The sequence below is a fragment of the Chelon labrosus genome (genome assembly GCF_963514085.1).
Source record: "Chelon labrosus genome assembly, chromosome: 20".
NCBI lineage: Eukaryota > Metazoa > Chordata > Actinopteri > Mugiliformes > Mugilidae > Chelon > Chelon labrosus.
The window spans coordinates 10,747,413-10,760,158 of NC_140353.1; the positions used below are offsets into that span (position 1 = coordinate 10,747,413).

Sequence of the window (12,746 nt, forward strand, 5' to 3'; positions counted from 1 at the left end):
TCTCTAATTGTGTCAAATTATCACAATTATCTCTACATAATCAATTAATGTGCTGTATATTGGGCCTTTCAAACTTGAGGGAATCAGAGAGACTGCACCTCCCTGAGTCTATAGTCAACAGCAAATGTGTAGCTGTGTTTTTTATCCATTTGAACGTAATTTGAGAGAAATGGACAAAATTAAATATAAAACCAAATGTTAGGAAATTTAATGAAAAATGTAATGAGGGATTTGGTTCTGCTTCAAAAACGTAACCCTAACCCGTCAAAGACCATTTCTGTGATCCCGACACACTCAGTGTCTTATCGTGCGTCTCCAAGGTGACCGCCTGTGTCCAGATTTAATTACCCTCTGTGTCACGTCTGCTAGGAGGACACAGAGCCCTGTGCGCAGCTGTAACGTCAGGCAAAGGCCAGATTTGCGCTAATGTGATGTACGCACACGTACAACCCATTCCAAAGTACATCGGTGCTCCTTTTTCTGGGTCGTTGTTACGGTGCCGCCAAAACGACCGCTCGATCCTGCATCGATGACGTGTTTTTCTGTTACATCCTCGCCTTGAATGTGTCAGGGCGCATTAGCCATTGAGCCACAAAAAGATATCTGGTCAGATCGTCCCAGACTACCTCTGTAACAGTGGGTCTTGTGTCACACTGTCCGTTTGTGATCCGATCAGTCAAGACATACTTATGAATAAAGTGTAACCAGGGTTAAAATGGGTCAAAATTTCACTTTCACTTTTCATTTTCGTTCTTAGATTAAGTGTCTTTTTTCTTCTGATTGTTCATTCATTCTTTCATTTCATCTTCTGTAACCGCTTGTCCTGTGAGGGGCCGCGGGGGGGCTGGAGCCTATCCCAGCTGTCATTGGGCGAGAGGCGGGGTACACCAGGGTTAAAAGGTCGCCAGTCTATCGCAGGGCTAACACAGAGAGACCATTTGCACTCACACCTCACCTACTTCCAATCTAGAATCACCAATTAACCTAACAAGCACGTCTTTGGACGGTGAGAAGAAGCCGGAGTACCCGGAGAAAACCCACGCAGACACAGGGAGAACATGCAAACTCCATTTTAAAGACAGAAACCTCTTTCATGTATTAGCACGTAAGTCGCCTCTCTTGCGGCCGTGTCCTTCTCCCATTTGAGTTTGCAGAGAGGCCCTCTGACTCTTTGCTCTTCCGTCCCCCTCTGGACACCAGAGACGGAAGAATAAATAAAGCACTTCTTCCCACTTATTTCCCCTAAATAGCCGCTCACTCCAGAAGTCATTATCCTCATTTGAGGACATTTTCTGCCAAACCATTTGGTGTTGTTCGTGGTGTGCCTGCTCTGTCGTTACAATGATGAGACCCACGCTGAGCAGACGGGCCTCCTCTCTTGTGATTATGTAACGGTTCCCTGAACTGTTACATAAAGCCAGGATGCTGGAAATAGGTCGCGTTGTGATGACCTACATGTATAGCTACAGGAATGAGCAGGAGAGAGCGGGGGATCAAAAAACTGAAATGGCAAAAAAAAAAAAAATTACTTTAGAGTCTGCGTTTTTAATCAGTTACTTACTTGTTGCTATTAGCTGTTATTTACATGCAGCATATGTGGTCCAGTATCTGGCGATATACTCATGGATGTGCTGTTTCCTTTGCACTATTTTTCATTAAGCAAAACTGACATCAATGCACCGGAAATTATTGTGATGCCTATGCCTGGGTCAAAAAGTCGCACTCCTGGTAACTCTTCATAGATTTAGCCGTTAGCTGTTAACTGGGAGGCTAGGAAGAGTTACAAACTGTACAGACAGAGCTGGTCTCTCCAGAGTCCTGCTGATCAGCTGATCTGCATTCCATTCATTCTAGACGATTGTGTGTAGTTGTGAAAGTACTTTTTCTCTCCTCTTCCTGTGCACTGTTTCTTTAAGATGAACAGCCAATCAGAAAAATGGCTGAAAAGTTAGCCCTGGGGGGTGCGACTAGCGCTTGTAGAGTGGGGCGCGCCTGAAAAACTAGGGCCACTGATGCTCGCCAACGACCCGACACTTAAAAACAGCCAACCGTCCGCTTGTTGTGTCACGCCACTTAAACTTATTCAGATCGATTGATTTTTGAGTCGCAGAATGACTTGAAATGCACCTGCAAATTCACATTGTTTGCAGCTACTTTTGCAGATGATTTAAACGCCTTCAACCTGTGCAGTTGGTGGTGTTTGCAGTGAAGCAACACTTGAATTAGGGCAGCTTCTGTTGTCGGCGGATTGCTGTCCACCAACCTGGGAACAAAGGCACCCAAGGACTTCTTATCCTAAGCTGTAGTGCGTTTGGCAGCGAAGGCATGCACAGTGATTAATGAAGATGATTAATTCTTTGTGCAGCCTCATGAGGAACACATTCACACCGTAGTGCAATGAGTTTACCAGCAGAGAGGAGTTTCCACTTTCCTGCTTCCTTCATCTTGCGGTCTCTGAAACAAAGTGAACCATCCGACCCATCCAGCTTCTGCAGCGCTCTCTTGCCAGCTCTAGCCGTCAAGGTTATTTCTGCCTGTGGCATCTCTAGATCTGGACTTAATCTGATCATTAATTAATTGTGCACCCGGGGGTTGCAGGTTAATCCTGTGTGAATCAAGAGCGTTGCAGTATTTTTTAGCAACAAACGCCGTCGGAAAAGCTTGTTTTCTTCAAGGGGCGAAGCTGATAATAAATTCCCCCAATGTTCGGAGTGACTAAATCCTTGATTGCCTAAAAGCCGTTGTTCCTTTTTTGTTATTTTTTTTTTTTGTGAAGATTGTTGAAAGCTGCAGCCTTGGTCATTTTTTTCAAAATGGACTGCATCGTGCAAAGCTGCCTCAAAGAGATAGAGGAGTTTTGATGGATTTGTATAAGATGGATTACCCTCAAAGACTGTGATTCAGTTCTCAGATTTATTGTAGTTCTTTCATAATACAGGCTTCACAATAGTACGGAAACATCAAGAGAACATGTTTTGTCATTATAACCTTTCTCTGTTGTCGACAGCTAATAACGCCCTACTTACCAATTCAATGTAATTCTCAGAAACACCCAAGTTGATAGTCACACGTACACCGATCAGCCACAACATTAAAACCACAGACATGCGAGATGAATAACATTGACCATCTTGTGAAAATACAATGTTCTGCTAGGAAACGTTTGGACCTGGCATTCGTGTGGATGTTACTTAGACATGTACCACCCACCTAGACCAGACCAGGCACCCCCACCCCGTAGCAGTGACACTCCTTGATGGCAGCAGCCGTCCCCAGCAGGCCTGACGCAGATACACACACGAAAAACGGTTTAGGAACAACTCAAAAAAAACATGAAGAACAGCACAAGGTGTTGACCTGGCCTCTAAATTCACTAGATCCCGAACTGATCAAGTATTTGTGGGATGAACTGGAGCAAGCGAGATCCACAGAGACCCCTCCCCTCAACCCAAAGGACCCAAAGGCCCCCCACTAACAACATCCTGTTGCCAGACGCCACAGGACACCCTCAGAAGGCCCATGTCCATTCTCTGATGAGTCACAACTGTTTTAGAGGCACAAGGGAGACCTACACAATGTTAGGAAGGTGGTCATAATGTTATGCCTGATCAGTGTACATGTTTCAGTAGAATAACTGGCAATCAGTGAGATCAGTTTGTCCCTTTCCCCTTAAAAAAAATGCTAAAAGTATTATTTGCATCCTGTTTTAATTTACAGTTATTATCTTAATTGTAGAAACCAAAGTTAGTCATTTGACCTCCATTGGTTAGCCATGATTTCTAGCTCTGAGCCAGAAACATAAATAGATGAGCCGTTCTTCCGTGGGAAGCCTCGCCTGTGGCAAGTATGCGTCCCTCAGCGTGTTGAAAGTTTAATTAGAGTGTGGTGCCTTCGGTTTCTCGGCGTCTGCCTGACAGTTTGCTTGTTTTGTCAGAAAGATTAAGGGAAGTAGTCGTGTGTGTGCGCAGAAGTAATGACAATAAGGTGTCAAGACAGTAATCGCTGTCATCACCTGTTCTTCCTTATGACAAAGTGGAATGCAAGACACGCTTTGAAGTGATGTGGCTCTTTGCTTTATAAATCTATTGAAACTGCAAACATAGCACGATTCTGAGACATTATAATGGACGATGTTTGAGGTACGCAAATTGTGTGCGTTTCCCAGAATACATACTCTGAGCTGTAAACCTCTACCGCGGGGTTCTTCAACCAGAAAGCCGCCGATCAAAAAATCTAAATGATTGAGTTCGCAGCTCGTAAATAAAACATGGCCACATTTCTTGTAATTATACATTTAATGCGAAAACCACCTGGGGATGCCTGTTCGCCTGCGCTGTCGATTATAAGTGAATTAAAAATTAACGAGAAACAAACAAACCAAACGTCTTTCTGAATGTCAGTTTGGAGTCACGACGGCAGCTCGGCTCCGTGAGTGTCTGCAAGTGTCGGACTAAAAATCTTGACTGAACAGCTGTTGCATGGATTGTCATAACATTTTAGACAGTCACGGCTCCCGGAGTGCCTGTATTCTGTCGTAGCATCACTGTGAGGTTAAAAGTTTTGTTTTCTAATCAAGTGCCAGAAAACCATTATCAGCTGCCGTGAAATTTGTTCTTCGTCACAATCGATTCCCATGGAATTTGGTACAGATGTTCATTGCTGCACTGACTTTCCTCTAGAGCAGATTTTGTTCAAACATTCAGAAGGAATTGTAGTAACTGTGCTGATATATAAGACATACTACACCGATCAGCCACAACATTAAAACCACTGACAGGAGGAGTGAATAACATCTTGTGACAATTCAGTGTTCTGCTGGGAAACCTTTGGACCTGGCGTTCATGCGGATGTCACTTAGACATGTACCATCCACCTAGACCAGACCAGGCACCCCCACCCCATAGCAATGACACTCCTTGATGGCAGCAACCACCCCCAGCAGGATGCAGGATGCAGCCTGACACATGCACACTCACAAAAACAGTGTAGGAACAACTCAACAAAACAAAGCACAAGGTGTTGACCTGGCCTCCAAACTGATCAAGTAGCTGTGGGATGATCCACAGAGGTCCCTCCCCTCAACCCGTAGGACCCAAATCCCCCCCACTAACAACATCCTGTTTCCAGACACCACAGGACACCCTCAGAAGGCCCATGTCCATTCTCTGATGAGTCACAACTGTTTTAGAGGCACAAGGGAGACGTACACAATAATAGGCAGGTGGTTGTATTGTTATGCCCGATCGGTGTATATTTAACAACAACTTGGAAAACCAAATGACAATTTTTTGATCCCATTTAATTCTTTTCATGAATGACAGAAGGTGAGAAAGCACCCTTTAGTTTCCTGTGAAAGCACTCACCTACATCTCTCTAAGAACTAAATTGTCTCTTGCCACAGGCTACTTTAGTTTTCACGTTGTCACGGTGTGGCCCTGTGAGAGTGGCCTTAGTAGGTGAGAAATAAGCCTCAGAATCAATCATTCAGTTTAATTCCTTGTACACTAAGTGTGAAGCAGTTGGGGTAATTTTGTTTTATAATGCAGTTCAGAGCCTTGCAGTTGCATTCTGTGTCTCTTTCAGGTGTATTAGCATTTTCCTAGACAAAAATCTTTTCCCTTCTACTCCGGGTTCACTGAGCATTCTCCTCCCGCTGGTCACAGGTTCGATGGCACCCTGCCGACCCGCGCAGGATACCACTTTAGATGAATCACTTCCAGGTCATGTAGTTTGTCCAGATGACAGGTGTTAGATGATTACTACGTGTTTGTTCTTGTGCGTACAAGACAAGAAGAAAGAGATGGAGATCGAGAAGGCTTTTTAAATTTTGGGAGGATTTTAGTTCCTTGAAGCTGCTAGAGAAAACTATTATTATATTTCAATTACGACATCTCTTTCCAGCTGTTTTCAAAACAGCACTGAATTAGAGACTGTTACATCAGACTCCATGCGTGGCTCTTCATGGGACACTTCCTGATTAGATTACAGTATGATCTTGAACAGACAAAGCTGTCTGATTCCTAAATACCAGTTCTGTTACAAAAGGGTCGGGGCGTCCAGGGGTTGGTGTGAGCTCCCCGTCCTTGGTTTTTCTTACACAACCTTCTGTGTGTTTTTTCTGCTCAGGGGGAATGTCGTTACGAACAGGAGCTTCTTCCTCATCTACAGAAATCGGACGGTGTGAAAAGTGGCCAGAAAAAGCAGAAGGCCACGAAGATCCGCACCAAAACGAAATCATCTCGACCGTCTTGGTCCGCACTGGGATTCATCGACGAGGAGGAGGATACGGGAACGGAGGGGTTTGTTTCTGTACCGGCTGTTATGAAACCTCCTATTGAACATACTACTGAAGCACCTCATGGTCACGTTGAGGAAGAGGCCGTTTGTTCTTCTCCGCCAAACAGCGGCTGTCCGGTTGCTGATATCGATGACGATTGTGTTTTTGTCAATGAGGACATCGCAAACACTGATAATACAGAAAGAGATCCTGAAAACGTAGACATAAACAGTTCACGGCTGAACGCTGAAAATGAGGAAGATGTCGAACTTCAGGCAATGTTCTACCTTCCTCAGTGGGATTCAGCACCGCTCCCCCATTCTGACAAACTTATATCAGAGAGAGATGAAAGTCTGAAGGTCATCTTGGCCAACGTGGCCGAGCTCCTTTCCAGATCTCCGACGTCAGACGTCTTAGAGCTGGAAAAGGCTGCTCAGTCGCTTCCCCCCTCTCCTCAGCCTCCTCATCAGCCATTCCTGGTTAGCTTCAACTTGGACGTGGACGACGACGATGAAGACGATGACGTGATGGTGAGAAACGGCGACAGCGACGCCTCCCGTACGAGTGAAGCGGGCCTGAAACTGTCTCCCGTTCGCCCTCCTCAGAAGCAGCAGACCGCCAGCGTAGCCGCCGCCCGCAGTCCGACCTGGGATGAAGTTTTTGAGGACGTGAATGATGATCGTGATATAGGGGTTGACATGAAGGAGACGGACGATGAAATGTGCGATGACTTCACGGAGGAATTGGTTCATGTGGAAGAAAACGTGGAAATAAAAAGTGGCGGCACGGGCGAGGAAAATGTCAACTGGGACGGGGTGAGGGAGGAGGAAATGCCGGATGGTGGAGGTTCTCGGTGCGGCTCTCGGACGGACGAGAGCATAGATCTGTTCGGGGATGATGAAGCCTTCTTGCAGGTGTCTATTCCAGATATCCCCACTCCCGAGGAAGGTGTCACACCCAGGACGTCGCCCAATGCTAAAGACTCTTCTAATACCAAAGAGACGACTGTGGACACCTCAACAAACCTATGCACACAGTCAACTGCACATAGACTGAACACTAACAAGACTACCTCCAATCCCAAGTTGATAAATCATAACACTACAGAGACAGATCTTAATACACCAGCACAAGCTAAACCTGCAGCCGATAACTCACTGACACGCAAGATGGTTACGCCTCAGTTGAAATCTTCCACAGACTCATTTGATGCCTCGCATGACTTCTTTTCTGTCAACTTTGACCTCGGCTATTCACTGGAAGACTCAGAGGACGAGACAGAAGTAGAGGTTGTTCCTGCCCCACACATCCCGGCGCCTCTAGCACCTAACAAGCAGCGCGACTCCATTTCCTCTTTGCCGGCCGTCTCTAATTCTTCTACTCCCTGCAACAGCTTCATTAGACAGCCTGTACGGAGCGGCGGATCCAAATTATCCACGCCGCAAACGATATCAGAGCGGCGGACGTCAAAAAGTGGCGCCCTCCCATCTCCGATCACGACACCGAGGGCGAGGCGGACCCTCTTGCCCGGTCTCGCCGGGGCCGCGTGCTCCAGCTTGAAACGAGGACGACCGGGAGGCGTAGCTGTAGCGGAGAGCGAAGGACTCTGGTCGCGTCCGGATTCCGTTTGCGTGGTTGACTCGCCACCTCATCCAGGTTTGCTTCTTCTTCACAAAATATGATCCATAAATTTAGCTAGTCCCACTCTGTTGTAGTTTGAATCCAGTTCGAATCAAGATACCTGCATGTTTGTCTTGGCTTCTTTCGTAGATGAACGCAGCAGTGACAGTGAAGAAGAGGTCGTGCTTCATAAAAGAAAACATCAGAAAAAGGTCAACCCCTTGTCATCCCCGGAAATGGTGAGTGAGGTTTGCGGAGATTGAGGCCGCAAGTGATGATTATCTTAGGTCTATATCGAAAAACAAAAGCAACTGGAGGTTTCCTGGAGATGTTTCACAGCTCAATAAGTGGCTTCTTCAGTTCTAACTGAGTAGTGGGGCTTTACCCACCAGAAAATCGGTTCTTTTAGACTACTGCGGGACATAGACACCGTAACCTACGTACGTAGCCAACGCCGGTGCGAGCCATTTGTACTTGTGCACTCGTCAGCATGGCTCACTCTGTAACAACACCACCCAAATGCTAGTAGGCGCTGTGTCTTTTTTTGCCAGTCGGGTTATTTTTTGTTTCTACTTCACTTTCAATAATGTCGACTGAAAGTTTTGCCGACATTTTCCTGAAATTTCGCTTTAGACGAGTCATCCAGATGTTTCCGAACCTCCTCAGTTAACCTTTCCTCGATGTGTTACACCTTTTTTGATCCAAAACAATCAATTTGATAATTGCAGAGATGGAGAAGCAACCAGAAATAGTAAAGTGGAAACATGCTACTACCAAGCGGACCAATCACAGCTCTTGCGGTCTGCGTCGCCGCGGCGCGTAGATACATTTCTGGGGAGGTGCACGTCAGCTACGGCGCTAGGGTCTGCGTATGCTCTGTGCTGTTGCCGTAGCTACGGCGTCAAATTGACGCAGAGGTCGAAACCGCCTATAAGGCCGCTTAACAAGCTAATACCTGAATTCCCAGGCAAATGGTTCTCCATGAAGGTGTGAATGCCGGTAAAAGTACTGTCACCTGTGGGCACCACTTACAGATGTTCTGAAATATAAACTCCCCACCAGTTTGCTAGATCGTGAACGTGACCAGACCTCAAACAAGTTGCCTTTGTTTTAGATATGATTATTTTAGATCATCATTTCATTTTTTAAATCCCCAGTCCACGTTCAGAAGATAATTAGTTTACAATCATGGAGAAGATTAATGAAACCATTTTTTCCCCCATACATGCCACTTAATTAATATTCTCTGCGCACAGATGTCAAGCACCAAATAAATAAGTGTGACAAGTTCATTTCCATGCTGTGGTATTAAAAAAAAAAAAAAAAAAAGGGCGAAGATAAGAGATATTTGATTCAGACGCCTCTGTCTACTTCCAAGGTGCTTGCGGTCGTCATGACAACCAGCATCTATGCAGCGGAGAATCAGTTTTAGTTTTTGAAATGTCAAACAAAACACACCTTGATTCAAACGCCCTGACGAACTTGCCGTGTGGAGACGCAAAATGCTTTGTATAAAAAAAAAAAAAATGTTTTGTTTCTGCTAGTCCAAGATCTGCAGTGACGTGGACTCCCCGGTGGTGGTGAAAAGGAGACGTGCCGCTGCCCTCGACACTGTAAGATTTATTTGTTAAATACTTTCCTCACGTGCAGCACTTATTTCTGCTCATCGTTTAGTGGCGCGCAGCGTTTGACTAATTTCGTTCTCTTGGCTCCAGTCTGAAAAAAGAGACGCCGGAGCCGTTTCAGATGACGACTTCCGGGACGAGCCTGTGTTGGCGCGCAGACACGCGGAGCAGGAAGCTGGGAGGCAACGAGTCCAACACACCAAAGCCAAGGTGTGTGCATCAACAGATGGCCGCTCAGGAGAGGCCGTGATCTGAATCTCAGTGATGATGTTTATCTCTCAAATTTTCATATCGCTTCACACACACACGCAAACACGCCCTGGCTGATGTCTGATTGTCGCTGTAAGGTCCAGAACCTCAGCAGACTGATAATATGAGCGTATATGTTTTTAAAAAAATAAATAATTGACTTTTGGAGCAGTCAAGGGAAGCAGATATAAGTTGTAGACACAACATTGACTCTTTTTTTAGCTTTGTTCTTGGTCTCTACCAACCCATTTGGCACACAATGACAACTGTGCACAAAGACATCTGGCTGATAGTCTGTTTCTGGGCTGCAGAACCTCACTGTGCAGAAAAAGATGTTAAGCATATGATCACATGTCTAAATCTGAGCTGTTTTAGGTCTTAAACTTGAAATAATTGATTCTTTGGCCAATTACGAGACCAGAAACAAGTTAGAAACACAATATTGACTCTTATAGACTTGTTTTAGGTCTCTACCAACTCCTGAGGCAAATATCTGGCAAATATCTGTCTTCCTCTGCTTGCCTGTAGTTTGATGATGAGCATGTAGTGCTCCATGAGAGTGACGCAAAGGTTTTATCAAGAGCAGAAACCTCCGATAAAGAGAGAGGCAAATGGAGTGACTCCTTTAGAATTTTTCATTCTAGTTGCTTTTCTCCAAACGTGAACTCTTTCAACTTTCAGCAAAATGTCAAGTCATTGAATGTCTCTCGGTTGCGCAGACGACGTCGCCCGTCAGTCGACGCTGACATTTTCAATTTCTCCCTTTCGTCAGCGCTCTGACAGACGTCGAAAAGGCCGCCAGTTCTTGGACGAAGAAGCGGAGCTGTCCGTGGATGAGGAGGGGGAAGACGTTTCATCCGACGAAGAGGACGGGGAAGAGCAGAATCACTCCCTCGACGGCTTTGTTGTCGACAACACGCACCTCTCCCAGGGACTGAATGGTACGGAGGGATTGTTATTCTGGGGACACGTTTCGGTCTTATAGGCGGCTGAATGACTTGTGCTGTGACATTTACGCATCTGTTCTCCTTTCTGTCAGACTCAGAGATGCATGGTGTTTACTTGAAGTCGGTGAGAAGCCCTGCTGTCCAGGGCAAATTCAAAATGTCCTACAGAAACCATCACAACATGGACATCTTCTCCCAGGTATATTTATTTCATTTAAAAAGCAACAAAATACAAATTACTTCAGTTGTTGATGTTTAATCATTGACTCCATTCATGTCCTTAATCTCTGGAACCAGGTGCCTGAGATGGATGAGACGTATGGGGAGGACAGCTTCGTGGTGGGCAGCGATGAAGAAGAGCCGGAGAGCAGCGAGGAAGAGGCTGAAGACGTGGAACTCATGCCCGAGGCCTCGTTTGTGGACGGGAGGAGGCAGTACGCCACCAGGCGCCGCGTTTTCCTGCACAAAGCGAGGTCAAGAGCCGGCGCTGAGACCAGAGCCGAGCCCGCACCGGAGCGGGGAGCTGGGGCCAAAACCAAACGCACCCGGGTCTTGCGCATTAATGATTCTAGCCAGGAAGAGGCAGAGGAGGTCGGTAAAGAGACGGGTCTCCCCGCGCGGCCGAAGACGGCACAGCCAGACCGCAGCAAGGTCCAGGGGCAGCAGACAGCCGCGTCCTCTGCTTCTACAAGTGTAGCATCTAAGGTCTCGTCGTTGATTAAAGCCAGAGGGAGCTCAGTGAGTGAAGGAGAGAAAAATGAGAGGTAAAGAAATCCACATATCAACAGTTGCACTCATGTATCAGCAACAACTTAAGCATTGTGCTCTTCCTCCTGTAGGTGTCGCCAGAGGTTAGAAAATCAACATCTCCTCTCTGACGAGTTAGACTTTGTGGACGCAGAGATCCCTATTTCCTCAAAGAAAGAATCCCAGGTATGAACAAATGGTTAATAAACCGATTAGTACGACCTTAACTTAACTACACTGAGGTTTTGTTTTCCTTTGTCCAGACACTCCCTGCCCCTTCAGCTCATCAGATGTCCACATCCCGTGCTCTATCAGTCAGCGAGGCGCCTGCTTCGTCCGGGTCCGTTTGCATCCTGGTGGACAGCCGATGCATCAGCAGCGGAGTGGAGCTCATGACCAGCCTGCGCCAGCGCCACGCAGCCACCGTGCACGTCTGCTCGCTGGACGGCAGCTACTTCATCGTCAGCAACCGCATGGCAGTGGAGAGGCACAGCCAGTCGGACGTGGCGGCGATGCAGAACAGGAAGCGGCTGGCCGAGAGAGTGATCAACCTGCAGGGGCTGTTTGAGCGCGTGTGCCTGATAGTGGAGAAAGATCGGACCAAGACAGGTAAGATTTGAGAGTGTGGGTCTTCTACTGGGTATTTTGAGGCATGACAAAGTCCCATTCGTCCAGCAACACCTCAGTGAAGTATAACAAAGGTTAAGACAACTTCTGTGTGAGATCATATGTTCCTGATGTGAACCGTTCCAGGCGAGGCATCGCGTCCCTTCCAGCGAACGCGTTACTATGACGGCATTTTGGCAGCACTGGTGCGCACAGGGGTCCGCCTGCTGTGGAGCGACGGCGCCGAGGAGAGCGCCGGCTTGCTGGCCGACCTGGCTCGGCTGGAGCACCGCAAGGGTCAGGGGATCTCTGTGCCGCCGGAGGTCAAAGGTCAGCACATGGAGCAGGCCCTGCAGCTGTACTCAAGCCTGCCGTCAGTCAGCTACGTCCACGCCCTCAACATGAGCCACAGCTTCAAGTCAATAGCACAGCTAATAAACAGGTAAAGGAAGAGCGTGAATTCTGCTGTCGTCAGTATGGGACTTCCTCTAACATGCTCGTCTCCTCCTGCAGCCCCGTCGAAGACATCCAGAAGGGAGGCCGTATGAGTCGATCCAGAGCCGAGGAGGTCTACCGCTTCCTGCGCTACTCCAGTGATTCCATCCTCATGAACACTTCCAAACTGGGAAAAAGCTAGCGGATACCGTAGGAATCTCACAAACTGAAACATACCTC

At 47.0% G+C, this 12,746-nt stretch overlaps 1 protein-coding gene across 1 annotated transcript in view; it reads left to right on the forward strand.

The window, feature by feature from the left end:
• The window catches only part of fancm (FA complementation group M), a gene marked incomplete at its 5' end in the record, with an annotated part of 38,870 nt that extends 26,149 nt beyond the window's left edge, over positions 1-12,721 (forward strand). Inside the window, 11 exons of the mRNA XM_084569137.1 lie at positions 6,127-7,933; positions 8,048-8,136; positions 9,442-9,510; positions 9,613-9,732; positions 10,544-10,712; positions 10,811-10,917; positions 11,016-11,482; positions 11,558-11,651; positions 11,729-12,074; positions 12,219-12,513; positions 12,585-12,721. Coding sequence (XP_084425263.1) covers positions 6,127-7,933; positions 8,048-8,136; positions 9,442-9,510; positions 9,613-9,732; positions 10,544-10,712; positions 10,811-10,917; positions 11,016-11,482; positions 11,558-11,651; positions 11,729-12,074; positions 12,219-12,513; positions 12,585-12,708 — 3,687 coding nt within the window. The 3' untranslated portion in view covers positions 12,709-12,721. The remainder of the gene's footprint in view (positions 1-6,126; positions 7,934-8,047; positions 8,137-9,441; positions 9,511-9,612; positions 9,733-10,543; positions 10,713-10,810; positions 10,918-11,015; positions 11,483-11,557; positions 11,652-11,728; positions 12,075-12,218; positions 12,514-12,584) is intronic.
• Between the last annotated feature and the right edge of the window lie 25 nt (positions 12,722-12,746).